Raw genomic sequence first — 16,996 nt, forward strand, 5'->3', positions numbered from 1 at the left:
ATTACTTTAAGAAATGGAGTGTAAAAGAGGAATTAGTGTTTAGTGGATATAAAGTTTCAGTTTTGCAAGATGAAACAGTTCTGGAGATCTGTCGCACAACATGAATGTACTTAATGCGGCTGACCTGTACACTTACAAGTGGTTAAGATGATAAATTTAATGTCATGGGTTTTTTACCACTAGAAAAAAATGAAAGAGGAAGGGAGAAATGAAGACATTTTTCAGAAAAAAATAAAGTGCTATGAGATCTTGCTATAGATCGAGATGTGAATCACAGGGAACTGACCTTTAAAATAAATACTGACAGCTGTCCAAGGTGGAACCCCAGAGTTCAGTACTGATCCCTCATTCATTCAGACTTTCTGAGATCAGAAAGTCCTGGAGTTCCCACTTCCTCACTAGAGGACCCCTTGGGGAGCTTATATGTGTTGTCTACGCTCTCTGCCCCAGTTTTGAAATCAGCAGGCTGCCCTCACCTATCCACAGCACGGCCTCATGTCGCTGGCTTTGCCTTGGACCTCATGTTCATGCATGGCTTACCTAGGACGGGCCCAGACCTAGTTTTGACTGTCGGTTGGTCATCTTGCTACTTGTTTGCATGGTTTAAATGCTTATTCATTACTAGAATAAACTTTTGAGATAGCTTTGAATTTTGAAAATATTGAGTTTTCAAAAAAAAAAAAAAAGAATGAATTTGAATTAATAATCTTCCCCCAATGTGCTACTTATCAACTGCAACCAGAAACTAGAAGGCTGGAATGGTCCTTCTGAATCTAGGAGTCTCTGTCTCGTTTGGATGTACTGTTGGAAGTGCGTTAAGAGACAGGCACGATTCCAAAATCTAATGCTGCCAGACACACTCACTGGGGCTTGGCATATATTACATTCAGTATCCTTGTGGCAGGGCCAACCAAAGTCACACAAATATAAAATAAGTATAAAGCATAATATAAAATTGAAAAGAAGCAGGAAAACCCAGAATCAAGCCCAAATCGGCCTGACCTACCCAAGCACAAATAAGCAAAAGTTCTCCCACCTTTTTGATGTCTTCACAGTCTTCTGAGGAGCTAGGAGGATGTCGGTGGGTGGCTGTATAAGAAGCAAAGTCTGCTCGTAATTTTATCAAAGCCTCTTCACGCTCCAGAACCTGCAAACAGGCACAGGTCAGTTATGCTGCATGATCAATATAATGTGTTTATTACCAGTACTATTTTAGCAGGGTTTTTCTTTCATCAGCCTTAGTTTGTTGTAGCATTACATAATTCATCATGCACTTCCTGTGGGATTGATATGCAAATAAAGCATCAAAAATAAGAAGTGAAAATTTCCTCTTCATTTATTCTCCTCTCTCTCACTTCCACTAAGGGGATGAGACACCATTGGCAATTTCCAGTATATACTCCTAGATCATGATCAAAGACTTTAAAAAACAAAAGTGGAACAAACTAAACTATACATAACACCCTGCGACTTGTTCTCAACAATGTATCACAGCATTCTTCCATGTAGCCCTTACAGATATGCTTAATCCATTTTTCTTAGCTGCATATTATTCCATAATATGGGTATCTCTTTAACCATTTCTCAATCTCTTTAACCATTTCCCTACTAATGGCATGTAGGTTGTTGTGTAAAAGATTTTAAGTCTCTTTACATTGTGACCTTAGTGTGAGTAGGGGGAATGCATACCATGGAGAATATGAACAAAAGGCTGGGGCAAGTATGTCTAAGACATTGAGGAGTATTGGTGAAAGCAATAACCTTAGGTGACTCTTTTCCTCTTTCCTTTCATCATGGCTTTATTTTGAGTCTCAGAAAAAATCTTCTGGAAGAAGGCACTTACCAAAGCGTTACTACAAGCTAGCTTATTTCGAAGTTCCTGGATTAGATCATCCTGTTCAGAGACCTTCTGCCATACTTCAGACAGCCGTTTCAGGGTCTCCTGATGCTCTTGAATCATGCAGGGAGAGGTGTATATACGCACCTTGGAATGATCACCCTTGTTCTCAGGTTCCTGGGATATTAAAAAAAAAGGGTTGGTTTTGTTCATAATTTCTGAGTTAACTTCAGAATGCTACGGCACGAAAAATTCTAGGTCTATGTTCTAAAAGTTTATGTTCATATATGTTCTTAACAAAATAAAATAACAAGTGTACATGTGTGGTATAAAGTCCAAGCAGTTCATGAGAGAACACATCGAAGTGTCAGTCTTGCCCCCTCTGGGTCCTGTAAGACTCAGGGTCCCTCCTCCATCACAGCCCTTGTTACCAGTTTTTTGGGTGTCTCTCCAGAAATCCACACTATTCTAACCATTGTGTTTTTACTTGACAATTACTGAGGATATTTTCCATATTGTTACTTGTAGATCTATCTTACTAAAAATTAATTTCAAATTGTACTAGTAACACATGTATATGCTATCTTTCTACAATGTTGTAACATTACAGGCAAGTCTAAATTTCTCTTTGATTGCCACCTCTAATCCCATACTCACTGCATTCTCCAGAAATGACAATTTATAAAAGCATTCTAGAACTTTAACAGTACATTTATATACATATAATTGAAACTGTAGAATGCAGAGAACATAATGTTGTCTTTTTAAAACACGAAAATAGATTTTTTTCACTTAACAAGAGGTCTTAGAAATTTATCCATGTTAGTACATGTACTTCTAGCTTGTTCTTTTAATGTGTTGGTTTTAAATGTATTTATCTAGTTTCCTCCTGATGGGAATATAGGTTATTTCTAAGTTTTCCTAAAACAAAGCTGAAGTGAATATTTTCACACATAAATATTTGAGTACCTTTTCTGGTAAGTTAAATTCATAGCAGTAGGACTGCTAGGACATATCTAAAACTGCGATAGATATTACACAATATCTATTCTTCAAAGAAATTGTACCAATTGGCACTCCTAATTGGTACAATATCCTAGGAATATCCTGTTTTCCTAGAACCATTTTCAAGTGTCTTTTCCTAGATCATCTGAAATCATACATGAAGGTTACTTCCTGCTTATTGGTCTGCACTAGTGGTGGGGTGTAATGAGGCAGATAATTAAAAAAAAGAGCAAAGAGTTCTAGTTTTGATGATAGGTCCTTTCTCTATTAATCTTATTTCCCTAACTGGGTTTTTTCAGACTAAGTTAGAAATAGTTTATGTTCACTGAGCATGAAAACTTCCCATGAGCAAGCTGTGGGAGGGTTAGTCAGAAGTCTAAAGTAGAACATAAGTACTGTTCTTATAAATAATTTAGTGAATAAGTGGGCAAAGGAATAATAAACCACAGAAAAGTTAATAGGAAGAAAATATCTACAGGTTTCAATGTTTTCTTAATACACTATATCGGCACTTTAAATCGGTAGGAAAAGGGTGGGATGTTTAATAAGTAGAGTTAGGACAAAATGAAGATCCATTTTGATAAATATAAAATGATAGCCTTATCTCATTATGTATACATGAAATATAAACAAACAAATAAGCAAAACAAACAAGCAAATAAAATTTCCAGATGTGCTAAAGATAAAAACATAAAAACACAAAATTACAAAAGTGCTAAAAGGAAATACAAACTCTTGTAATTTTGGGAGTAGAGAAGGCCTTCCTAAGGTAAGACATAAAACCTAGAATCTATAAAGAAGGATCCAGAGTTCCCCATAAAAATTTAAAATATCTGTATGGTAAAAAGTATCATCGATAGAACAAAAAGCTAAAAACTGAGGGGGAAATATTTGTTACATAAGTAATGAAGCATTATTACCTGTAATATATTATGAAGCTCTTAGGAATGATTACAAAAAAGGCTAACGACCCAATAAAAATAGGTTAAGGATGTAAACAGGTGATTCATAAAACAGAAATCCACATGACCAACATGTTTATGAACAGTGCTCAGAGCTCCATTAGTGTGGCAGGCACTGCGATGTGCCCCCCCGAACCCCTTTAGCAACGAAGGAGTTCCTTCCCGAGCCCCCGGAGTGCTGCCCTATCCCAGCCCTCAGCTGTCAGCCCTTTCTAGGAATTGCCTGGGCAGAAGAAAACTTTTGCTCAAGGTCATGCTTCTCCCGAGGGACAGCTCACATCCAGTAACTGAACAACGTGGAGGTATAAAGGCCAGCTCTTTTCTCCCTCAGTTAGGACCACTCTGAAGGGCCATCCAGCCCCAGAGCTTCCATGGAGGAGGCTGAGGCCTTCGCTGGCACCGCATCCCAGCTCAGCTTTTCCCTCTGCCCCATCCTGTTGCTTCCGTCCCCTTCCTTTCATAGGTCTTGGTATCCAGAGCTCTCTTTAAAAATGTTCTGCACGCTAATCTGTCTCAAAGACTCCTTTCTGGAGGAGCCGATCCACAACTATTGCAATTAAAAGAAATAAAAATTGTAATGAGAAAACCTGTTTGTTTGTTTGTTTTTTCATCTATCAGTTAAGCACATCTTAAAAAGATTGAAAATATACAGTGTGGGGGAAATAAACTCCCTTAATTATTATTGGTCAAAGTGTAAACTGGTAAAACCTTTTTGGTATATAATTCAGAAGTATCTTCAAACATTAAAAATAAGCATGCCCTTTGGTCCAGCAGTCCCACTTCAGGAAATTACCCCACAGAAATGAGAATGTTCCTTACAGCTTGTTTGTAATAGACAATCAGGTCAGTAGATGGTATAGTCATACTATAGAATACAAGGTAGTGACTAAAAAAATTAGGATACATTTAAAAAGCAGGTTAGAGAAACTCATTTATAAAATGACTCATTTATGGGAAAAAAAATCCTAATTATTTATATATGTAACTGTACAGAAAAAGGCTGGGGAAGACTCCTAGCACATTATGCAAGTGATCACCTAGAGGAGAGTGGGGTGAAGGTGGACTTTCATATTTAATCTCCATACTTTCGTCTAGAGAGCCTATATCCATGGTATTACTTGTGTAATTAAAAAAAAGCAATTAAAAGAAAAAGAGAAAACAAACGCAGGCATTTTGGCTCTTCTTTTCCCTGTTTCATGGCTTTCTCATCCTGTCTGATCCTGAAGTCATGAGGCTGTGAGCTAGAAGAGCCCTTCACAAGACCCCCAAGAGAATGTGAAGGACTTGAGAACTTGAGAACTCACTTGGTAATTCACTTTCCGCCTGATCTGAAGTGGTGGATTTTTATATTAATTAAGGGCCTTGCCATTCCTAAGGGATAACATTAAAGGAGATGCGAAGGCTGGACGTTCAAAGCTGAGGGCTACCAAATTCAAGGGAAGGAATGACATCTGGCTGAAGGTCTGGGTTTCCAGGGGAGGGGGACTGTTACAGGGGACCATCTGGGATCACGTCCACTTGCTGGAGCTCCTGGTTTGAGTGGTCTAGACTCTAGGTTAAATGCTACCTGACTGACAATCCCGCTAAGTTCCCCTTCCAACATCTTCACTTGGCACTCCAGTAACTCAATGTTGCTCAGGGAAGTCTGGTATTTATCCCTGTAGAGGTTTAAGCTCCTTTCTAATGAGGCGATCTTGTCCCCGGCCAAGGCGAGTTGCTCCTGTGCCAAATGGAGCTTCTTCCCTGTGTTCCCATTATGATTTCCAATTTCCTCCTCATAGAGAATCACCTGTTGGGGTATAAATGAAACCACACTGAACCCATAGAAGCATCTAATGAGGAAAGGATATGGCTATCAGACCCCCTGCAGAGGAGTCTTATATCTTAATTCATCTTAAGAAACACAGATATACAGAATAAGCCCAGCACAGATGTAAAAGCTACAATATATAATATCAGAATGTTAATGATTAGAAATAAAAAAAGATGGTCCTATTTAGATGGTAAACTTCCTAAAGGCAGGGACCACATCTATTACCCAATCTGCCTAGCATGTAGTAAGAACTCAATAAAGACTTGTTAGTTGATTAATAGGAAAAAATTTATATAATTCCATTTTATTAAGGGCTTGAAATGCCAGTATTCTTTCTTTCCTAGGTATTCTCTAGAGGTCTAATTTAGAAAATACAGAACACCTCATGCACATAGGTCTGTGTCAGCAAAGCTCCCTAGAGAGAATGGGGGAACATGACCCAAAGTTCCTCTGGGATTTGTCCAATCTTTATTTAGATTCTTTTTCTTCCTAATCACTTAATTAGCCAACCAACTGACATATTTATTGAATCTCATGAGCAGTATCATGGGTGCTGAGGGGACACACACTACAAGACATAGGGTCCTCACTTGGAGTTTACCAACGCTTATGATTTCGGGGAGAAACGACTTAAAGTGAACAAACAAGTGTATGTAGTGGGGAGCGCTGAACTATACGGCTTGAATTACGTGTATTGAAGGAGTTAAGAGCAGGAGGGTCACCAAGGCAGGCTTAATTTCGGTTTAAATAGTTCAGTGTAGAATTTGGATAGAACGTCTTCTATTGGTCTGAGCTAATTATACTTGCTGCCTGCCTTTAGAAATTCTTCTTAGGAAGGGACTGTTTACTATATAAGAAAGGAATATTTTATATTTAAATGTTTATAACAGAAGCTGTCAGTGGCCTGCTCGTATTCCCTTGGCACCTACCATTCCTTTGGATGCTAAACTCATTCCAACTACAAGCATCTTCAGCTCTGACTGAGGATGCTGTGGCCCCAGGAGCCCACCCAAGCAGAGGAGCAAGACAAGGCAGGTTACAAGTACTGGGGAGTTGATACTCTCAGGTGCAGTCCTCGACCAGTGAACGGGGTGGGTTGGCTGATCACTCTGCAGTGTGTTCTATACCATCTCCCAGAAGGAACCCCAGTTGTCCACAGTTATTGATCTTCTTAATAGTTTTTTTTTATTTTTAATGAGCTTCCTGCCCTTCTTTGACTCACTTCCCCACTCTGACTATGCTTCCTGGGGTCACCTCCTGAATTAACTACTTATATTCATCTCCTTGTTTGAGGGTTTGCTGTTGGGAAACCCAACCTTAGACAGAAGCTGGATGCTTCTGTGTAATAAAGTATTGGGGGAATTTGGCAGAATGCCTAAGATAATTTTTCTAACGCTTTCCTGGTTTGGGACCTATGTCAGTGACTGCTGCTGCTGCTGCTGCTGCTGCTTGCCACATCGATGCTCCGCTCCTCTTCAGTGACAGAACCTTGGCTTTATTTGGGACAGCAGTGTGCCTTACTAAACCCCTACATTTCCTAGGCTCCCTAGGAACTAGAGATAGCCATGTGACTAACTGGTCAATAATATATAAATGTAAATGATGTGTGGAGTTTCTAAAGTGTCCTCAAAAGCAAGGAGTGTGCCTTTTTTCTCCACATTCTCCCACCCCACCCTGATTATTTAGATCAAGGATGTGATGGCTGGAGCTCCAGCAGCCACCTAGAAAATGGTAAGCCTCGTGCTGATGATGGTGGAGCTGAAAGACGGGACTCTAAGTACCTTATAACACGTGCAGTTACCATAGCAGTCCTAGATCACCTATCTTTGACCCTCTTTTATATGTCATAGAAATAAACTATCTTATTTAAGCCACGATTGCTTGGGGGTTTTCTGTTATATGCAGCCAAATAGAATCCCAACTAATTCAGAGTCACTTTATCCAGGTTGGACTCGTTTCAGTTATAGTGAACCAGTGAGTTTTAACATAGCCCTGCATTAACTTTGTGAAACCACGGTTTAATGCTCACTGGCTTTGCCCCAGATTATATTTCATGGGATAACCCCTCCCTGTTCCTTTCTCATCCAATCCTTTTTAGCAAATTCTCATTGGCCATCATATTCACTTTAAAAAAATTCCGTGTTCTTTGAGACCCCTCATAAAGCCCTGGAGTTACTCCTTAAGCAACAGCACTGTTCAAGACAGCCCTTGGCATTTTATCTTTAAAGACAAAGGAAAAAATGCCAGGGGAGGCCATCACCTCCTCAGAACTCATGGTGTTACTGCTGCTCGCAGTACCGCGGCTGAACTGGTTTAAGCTCCCCAGCTTTGGTCTTGGGAATTTACTTGGGATTTCATAAGGAAGCTGCTCTCTGGTTTAAAAAATACTACCCTGGGACATGAATAGAAATGAATGTCTAGAACATACTTAAGCTAAGTCTAGATGATCTAAAACTCCAGTTTGAAAGATTACACCCATCTGTACTCTCGACCACTGCTTCAGAGTCAATGTCTGGTAATCTCATCAACTGTGCCAGGGCCAGGAAGGCATATACTATCAAAACCTAATTTTTCTAAAGATGGGTCATTTAATGAACCATATGTCTTTTTTAAATTACCCTCAGAGAACCCAGAGTCTTTTGTGTTTAAGTTGCAATGGTAATAGAATGGAAATGATCGGCTTGCACACATGTGTACCGCATACCCCACATGCATTAATACTGGAGTTCTCACCCAATTATGCCATTTTGTTTAGTTCCCTCTACTCGGTTACAAAAAGATCAAGAATTAAAGAGGGAAAGTTGATAAAACCTGCTCAAGATGTTGCGAAGCTCTCCTCTGTAAGTCCAGTGTTTGCTTTCTAGCAGGCTCAGCCTGATTTCTGTAGACGCATGGGCATATGGGACCTTGCTATAGTAATTCTAGCTATACCTCATCTTCTTTCAGTTTGCAGTGATGGTGAAGAAGAACCAGGTCAGAAGTCTGCTTCTCTAAGACGGACTGATACTGCAGGAGGGAACAGTAAGAAGTCTGCAGCTCCTCTGTGCGAAACTCCAGTTCTTGCTGAAGGGCCAGCAATTTTTTCTTGAGTTGTTGGAGTTGTCTCAGATGACACTTTTTACTGGGCTCAAACTGTAGCTGTAATTCCTCGAATGGTATCACTTGCTTCTTATTCTGCAATTTAGATCAAATATACCGAAAAGGCTTTAGATCACTAAGTATGCATTCGTTCTTTGATTTTTTTTCTTTTGTTCCATCATTCACATCTATCTATCCATCCTTTTATCTTTTCATCTACAGAGCACTTATTAAACATTTCACAATGAAACATCACTTTTGATTTCCACTCTATAAGAAGGATTTAAAAGGAAAAAGGGAGGGGATCTCCCTGCCAATCCACACTCCACCTGAGAGAGAAAGAGAGGGAGAGAGAGATCTCCCCACTAATCCACAATCCACTTGAAATGCTGGTAGACCCATCCTACATTTTTCATTCATTCATTCATTCATTCATTCATTCAATAAACATATGTTGAACACCTTTTTATTCAAGCATTCTGTTGGTAAGACACATCCTTGAGTTGTTCATCAAGTACAGTAGAGGTCTTTGCACTGATGTATTTACATTTTCTTGCCTAATATCCCTGACAATATGTGAAAGAAGGTGGATGAAGGGGGGGGGAGGGTCTGTGGATATCCCTTAGCTCCCATTTCTGCTTATTATCCTCCTATTTGTTCTTTAAAACCCTAGCCAAATCCTGTTCTCTTTCTTATTTTCCCTACAAAGATGTCTTTGCATCAAGACCATAGACTTCACTGGCATGTCCTTCATATGGCATTTCACATTCTGCCTTACATTGTAATGATCTCTATGCATCTTATCTTGCAAGTAGATTATAAACTCCTGGAGGGCAGGGGCCATATATACTCCTATAGGGCCTAGATTAGAGATTCAGACACAGCTAGGTATTGAAAAAGAGAAGGAAAAAAAATAGAGAATAAGCAATCTCATTGGTTCATGAGAATTTGAGCTTGTGGCCTTGGCCTCATTTAACACAGTACTTTCAGACCTTAAAAAAATGACCTTTTTAAAAATAGTCTTATCAAGGTATACTTCATATATCGTAAAAGTCAACCATTGTAAGTATATGATGTAATGATTTATAGCAAATGTATAGAGCTGTGTGATCATTGTCACAATCCAGTTTTAGGACATTTCCATCACCCCAGAAAATTCCCTCATGCCTATTTGTCACTCCCATTCCTACCCCCAGCTCCAGGCAACCACTAAGCTGCTTTCTGCCTCCATGGATTTGCCCTTTCCAGACATTTCATATAAGTGGAATTGTATAAAATGCCATCTTTTGTGTCTGGCTTCTTTCACTTAGCATAATGTTTTTGAGGTTCATCCAGAATCTAGCAAGACTCAGTATTCTGTTCTTTTTTATTACTGAATCGTATTAATATACCACATTTTGTTCATCTGTTCACCAGTTGGTGAATATTTGAATTGTTTTGGTTTTGGGCTATTATAAATAATGCTGCTACAAATATTAACATAGTAGCTGTTATGTGGATATGTTATTTTCATTTTTTTAATTTAGGATATTTTATTCTTTTTTTTTCTGTCTCAATGTCAAGTCCACATAACTTGTTATAAGTAATCTCTTTGTACACTATTGTTCTAATTTGGACCAGTGAGGAGGATACTGCAAGAATGCAGATGAGAAAGGATGATGGCATGGACCAAGGTGGTGGCAGCAGAAAGTGGAAAGAGGGGTTAGATTTAGATATATTTTGAAAGTAGATCCCACAAGATTTGCTGCTGCATTAGATGTGGGGTGGTGGGGGATGAAGATCATCCAAGGCTGGATGACTGCAAGGTTTTGGTCTGAGTACCTGGAGAGATGGAATTTTAATGAGATTAAGTAAAAGCTGGGACCCAAAAGACAGAAAATCTTCTCCAGTGAGAGTGGGTGGGAGCAGCACAGATAAGGGAGGCTTAGTCCAGCTCAGAACCAGAAAGTCAACAGCTGATTATGTCAGTTCAATCTGAGGCACTCTTTCTAGATCTTCTGGAAGTTGATTTCACTCTCAATGCCTCCGAATAGAGAAGCCAGACAAAGAAAATAGACCACAACAGTCAAGGAGCAAAAGAAATCCTAGGCAAAAACCAGCTAAATTCTTGGACTGAATATCTGGTGTCTGTGGACAGGGGGAAGCTGATGAGCCTTCTTTCCTGAGCCAAACAAAGCTAAATTTTGCATTTAATTTGTGTAGCTATAATTTCCAGCATTTATATTAAATGTTTTTAGTTAAGTGCTTTTCATTCTTTTCAAGATAAGAATGTCGTTATTTTTACATCTACTCTGTGAATGGGGTTCAGAGAGAAGGGACTTGGGAGGTGTGTGTGTGTGTGTGTGTGTGTGTTCTTGCACGTGTAAAGGGGAGGTTCTCAAGAGCCCAAGTCCTCTGTCTATACAGGTAAGCTGGGGGTGGGAAGCTATCTGGAAAAAGACATGGTCACAAATGAGTACTTAATGTGGCTAGAACTAAAGCAAAGGAGTGAACATTCTGGGATAGGCTTCGGTCGGAAGGGCTTATTTTAACAAAGCAAATATATGATAAAATCTTTATCAAAATTTGTAAAAATCCAGTTTCTCTTGGCTTTATTGAATGTAATCTGACCTCTGAGAATCAGGACACTGGATTTCTGGTCCTCCTAGCACTTGAGTATAACTATTGATTTGGACCTGCCTCTCCACCGTTGGATGCGTGTGACCACCTAAAAATTAACTGTGGTTCCTCATTGTACATACTTTCTTTGCTTCCCTTTATTCCCATGTCCCAATTTCCTCTTCATTACCAAAAAGAATGAGAGAGTGGAAGTCAAACTCTTTAGGGCTTCCCCTTCTGGTGAGTGGTACATCATCTATATTCAGGTGTGTTTATAATTGTTCTGTGGCTTTAAAGTCTCCTCTGGGTAAAGAATGTCTTTACCTGTGTGTATAAAGTTTAGCAGCATGGCAGTGAGACTGGGTGAGTTGTCAATAATTTCTCCTCCCCAGAGATCATGGTGAATCTTCTGGGTTTAATTGTGGTTTGAGGTAATATGATGGAGGAACCAGATGATGAGAGTTCACTCAAATCTTCCAGTACAGGGCAAATAATTTGTCTGGTCATAATGATCCAAAAGCTGCTCATATATACAGAGAAACTAGAGATTTCTCAAATGAGAATTTTAAACATTTTCACACTATAAGTACCTATGAGTTTTGAGGAATAAAATTTCAAAGACTTGGAGAAATGCCTAGACTTATTTGAGACCGATTAAATTTCTACTTATTTATCCTTAAGTATTCAAAAGATTATTTTTCCTAATTCTAAATGAATAGAAAATGACATGCTATGGATTAAGCCTACATTTCACTTATCTGTGCCAAAGAGCCGTATCATAAAAGCATTAATGTATTTCCTATTGCTTCTTTGTCTTCTTCTCTTAAAGTTTTCTTCCTAGTGAAGACATAGGTGTTTTATTTGACCTGTAAACTGAGATCTGGAGAAAATGAGCAAATTAGGAATGCTTCTATGGAAGTAAGATTAATGCTTAGGATGACTATCCAGACTTAGATGTGATTCTGGAGGCCATCTGGTCCACCATGTTTCTCAGATAGATTTCTATCCAGGCCTTAACTGTTTTAAAAGGTGGAGAGCATTGACCACCTGCAGGAATCTGTTCCCATATTTAGTCAACCTTATAGCCCGACTTATGGTCAAAGAGATTACAGCTATTACTATTATATGTGGCCACTTGATCACAGAAGGAAATTAATTGGCCTGGCATGATTTGCCTTTCAAAAAGCCACATTGGTTTCCACCCAATACTTTGTGCTTTTCACGTTGACGCTAATTGATTGATGTTAAGTTCTATATTTTCCCTGATATTCAAGTTAAGCTGACAGATCTGTAATTACCAGGATTGTCCTTTTTCCATTTTTAAAAAGATGAGCACTTCATTTACCCTTTTTCAGTCTATAGGGACTTTCTTTATCCTCTTGAGTTCTTAAAAATAATCACTAGCAGCTATGTAATAACACCTGCCAATTCCTTAAGCACTCTTTGAAGTATGTCATCAGGCTTTGCTGATTTGCCTAAAGCTGGCTTTTCAAAATACTTTTTAACCACTTTATTCCCTATTCTAGTTGGCACTCTTCTGTCTCAGGTTGGCATTGATCTGATAACCAGATCCCTGGTTTCTTCATCTAAGAACTGAAGTCTCATCTTTTCCCAGTCAATGTCATGAACTTCTTTCCTTTTTTTTTTTTTTTTTTTTTGAGGTGTTGAGATATTTTCCTTGTAACTCTGGTTTAGCCTTAGCCTTAGACCACTAGATAGTTTTATGTTACATTTTTACATTTTATATCTTCTACAAATTAACATGTCTTGTACTTTCTTCAATGTAGAATTGTGTGTTTAAGTGGCATGCAATTCTTTTGGACATACCTTTGTGATTTAGACCTTCTCATGAGTGACCTCTACTTACCAGAGATTTACTTAAACTATTTTGAAGTATTTTTAGGTTTCTAGAAAATTACAAAAGTAGTACAGGTAGTTCTCGTACTCTTCATCTAGCTTCCCCTAATACTAACATTTTATATAAACATGGTATATAAGAAATTAACTAAGAAATTAACATTGGTAGATTACTTTCCCCTAAACTAATACTTTATTTGGATTTTACCAGTTTTTTGACTAATTTTTTTTTTCTGTTCCAGGATCCAATCCAGATCCCCCATTGCATTGAACAGATTTACTTAAAAAATTTTTTTCATTCTGAATGACTCAAAGTGACATCTGTATGTGATAATTTCCATTGAGAGTCTATTATAATCTTTGCATATTCAACTAATTACTTTTATCTGCAGAAATAAAATTTCTTAGAATTTTATGCTAAAAATAATGTCCTCCATACACTTCAAAGATGAGTTTGACAATCTGAGCCCTGCTGAATGTCAGAGCATTCTATCCACGCCACCGCCAGGGCTGGAGAAGCCTGGGAAATTGCTCAAAAAGATACTTCCTTTTCTGGTTTGATGATCATGGTATCTCTATTCTTTTCGCCTTTAACTTTTTTGAGGCACTCTTTTGATTCCTGGGCAGGGTGGGGACTAGAGTGAAGCAACTTTCAAGGAGGCTCTCAGTTGAGCAAGTGCAGGGTTGACACCTGAAATTCTGCACCTTAGGTACCTCACTTGTTTTATCCTGGTCCCAGCTGTGTCCCTGGGGTTTTGCGTACAATGTATTATTCTTGATTTACAAGGCATGTCATTTTCTTTCCTCATCACCCACTTCCCTGCCTGCCACTCCTTTAGTTATACATAATATCTGATATAATGTTTTAATTTTCTTGCATAACTGTGGTCCTGGAGTACGACCTCCTGCTTGTTTCCCTACTCCTTGTCAGCCATCGGTCAACGTTTCAGGAAGTCTTGGGTTTTCCCTTTGTTCCCATATTACATTTTCTTGTGGAAGGCAGACTTGCAGGGATTTTCTGAGTGGATGAGTATAAGTCTACATCTAATTGTGTATTTGCATGCGTAGTCTGCAATTTAAATTCTGCACTAAGTGCTAGGAGAAAAAAAGAGCCTGTTTTAAAGCTTGTTTCAAGCTGTTAGACCTTCTTCTGGGCAATTAGTGTAATAATATGAGACTTAATACCATTCTCCTTCCAAGTTGCCAGGTACATTTATAAGCCATGTGGCTTTCCCTGACTAGGGGAATAAATAAACTCATGACAGCAATGGCAAAAATATTCTAAAACATTAATATTTAGAAAGAAGTAAATTGTGATAGTCTTCCTGAGATTCATTTAAGAAAAACTGATGGATTTGTCTATATTCTTGACTTCCTGGGGAAAGGATAGCAATGCTTGGTGAGATAAAAGGGAATCGCTTTGTTGGTAGCAGTTTTAGGGCACTGCAGAGGACAATCAGTGGTTTCTGCAGGGAGGTGGTGAGTCCTAGGAGAACTCTAACAAGCACAATTAAGAGAGATCAGGCCTTTGACCGCAAGTGTTGAAGAATATGGTAGTTGCTTACACAGCAGTGAAGAGGCTAACTTGGGGGTTCAGTAACGGGTGTGTGTGACCAGGATATGTTTATGGTTGCCAACAGCTCAAATCCCTAAATGGAAATGAAGACTGCAAAGTAAGTAATTCTTGGATCCCCTAAGATTTTAGAGAGCTTTGGGAAAATATCTTCCAGCTGCACCCCCGCCCCCCTGCTTTTGTGGATAAATTTAGAGACTGGGTTCAGGCCTTAGCCCTAGAGTTTCTGAAGAGAGAAAATCTCAGGCTGAAATGAAGTTGCCTCAGCTGATGAACTGCATAGACTACAGATAAGTATTCAAAACCACACAGTCTCAAGAAAGATGATCATGCCAGGAGGTCCTTTTGCTCACACATGCGTAGGACAAGTGTTATTGGGTGTTTTGGCTTGGGCACCACCGGAAGCAAGCCCTGTAGCAAGGAACTGAATGTCAAGTAGTGGTTTATGTGGGAGGTGATCCTAGGAAACTCAGGTAGGGCAGTGGGGAAATGGGACAAAGAAGGGAAGGAGGCTGCGAAAGGGTGTGTCATCAATCAAGCTAGTTATCACCGCGGGCATCTGGGGCTGGGTCCCACTAAGGAACTCCAGGACAGAGCAAAAAGTGTGTCTGGAGTTATCTCTGACCGAGGGGCAAGGGAGATAGGTTATTTAATCCACCATCTCCCCAGCAGTCATTGGTTGAGGGCTGCTTCTAGGGCCTTCACTCTGCCACACTTCGGCTCGTCCTGTGATTGGGTTCCTGCGCCCGGAAGAAAAGCTGTAGGCAGGAAGCCGCGAGCGTGGCAATGAAGAGCACCTGCTGCACGGGGGAGCAGTGACACTCCGGGCAGGTGGGGTGGTTGTTATCTTTGGTTGTCTTAGAAGTTTGTCTAAGATCCATTTGGAAATGCCGCTCTCTCATATAACTATAATCTGGTCTTTTCTGGGCAATGGCTTCAGGCACTGCAAATCCAGGTGTGAAAGGCCAGATAAGGAAGAGACAGAGTCTCAGATATAGATGATGACAAAGACAGCTAGATTGAAAAATCCTGGGGACAGGATGGCGCATGTGCGTGCGTGTGTGTGTGGGTTACAGGGGTCTGCGTTTAATTCTTTCACATTGCTTGCTCAATAAATGCTCTTGTGGAAACTTGCTATTCTTGTTCCTGCCCAAGAGAGCAGAGGTGGGTAGCAGCTGCCAAAACCCTTACGTGGCTGTTGGTCATCATTGCCTCCTCCACACAGAGCTGATTCTCTTGCAAGGTCTTCCCCTGTCTCTTGCAGACATCATGTAGATTCTTGATGTCAACTTGCAGGCTCAAGAGCTTGTTGCTCAGGCTGCTCACTGCTCTGTCTCTTTCCCCCACCTAGGAAGTCAGAAAAACAAAAGCGTCAATTATAAACCATCGAAAAAATGCTTATTACTTTCATTCACTTAACTGGTTGACAGAGACTTTAAATTTGCTGGAAATTTGTCCATCAACCCTTAGCTGTTATTACTCATCCCTTGTAACATTTACACAGACTCCATTTGCGAGGTGTCTGAGTGCTCCGCATTATTCAGACAATTACTTATTTAATTAATCTTCACCCACTGCTGTGGGTGCATCACAGACACATCCCTGTTTTTCAAGAGGAAGTCAGTGCCTAGAATAATTCCAGGCACCTAGTGGATTGCCTATAAATATTAATGGCTCTGCCACTGATGAAATGAACATATTGAGATGTCAAATGAACTTGTCAAGACTATAGTGAATTGGTGATGGAGTCGATGTGGATTCTGAAGTTTCTTAACTTTTTCTTCCACCCACTAAACCAAAAGGCTTCTTTTACCAGTAAACCTAGTGCTTTTTCTTTGGAGATGGACACCAGTGGGAATAAAAGCAAAATCCCTGGGTTGATTACAGAAGATCCATGCCTTTGATTACGAGTGAAAAAGATTAGTAATTACTGCTAGGTCAGAGTGGCAATTAGCGATTGAGATCAAAACAGGGTGTGGAGCATGGCAACTTGGGTGGGGTTGCGGCTGTTGAGCTGTGGTAACGAGGTGGGTGCTCCATTACACTAGGGTGCCACCCTCCACTCCCAGAGTTGTGGGTGGCAATAGTGTGAAAAAACATTAGGAAGTAGCCCTCTGTGAACCTGCCTAATGCTTTAGTCCTATTACTGTGCAGACTTTCTGTAACACTCATGAGGACAGGCACTGCCACCTCTGAGTTTTAGTTGCTGGAACTAAGGCTGGTCCTTTTGTGGCAGGTGTTAGATTACCCAGAGCAGACTGTCAGGTGAAGAC

The 16,996-nt window shown here is 39.8% G+C and overlaps 1 protein-coding gene across 3 annotated transcripts in view; it reads right to left on the reverse strand.

The window, feature by feature from the left end:
• Positions 1 to 16,996, reverse strand: part of PMFBP1 (polyamine modulated factor 1 binding protein 1) — a 43,247-nt gene that overhangs the window by 19,002 nt on the left and 7,249 nt on the right. For 2 of the 3 annotated variants that reach the window (XM_036231420.1, XM_036231421.1), the window contains 4 exons: positions 15,915 to 16,070; positions 8,549 to 8,791; positions 1,844 to 2,014; positions 1,037 to 1,147 (listed from right to left, as the gene is read on the reverse strand). In XM_036231420.1, coding sequence (XP_036087313.1) covers positions 1,037 to 1,147; positions 1,844 to 2,014; positions 8,549 to 8,791; positions 15,915 to 16,070 — 681 coding nt within the window. Of the gene's footprint in view, positions 1 to 1,036; positions 1,148 to 1,843; positions 2,015 to 5,371; positions 5,594 to 8,548; positions 8,792 to 15,914; positions 16,071 to 16,996 lie in introns of all 3 variants that reach the window. The other variant, XM_036231419.1, reaches the window with a different exon arrangement.

The sequence above is a fragment of the Rousettus aegyptiacus genome, unplaced genomic scaffold, assembly GCF_014176215.1.
Source record: "Rousettus aegyptiacus isolate mRouAeg1 unplaced genomic scaffold, mRouAeg1.p scaffold_m13_p_14, whole genome shotgun sequence".
NCBI lineage: Eukaryota > Metazoa > Chordata > Mammalia > Chiroptera > Pteropodidae > Rousettus > Rousettus aegyptiacus.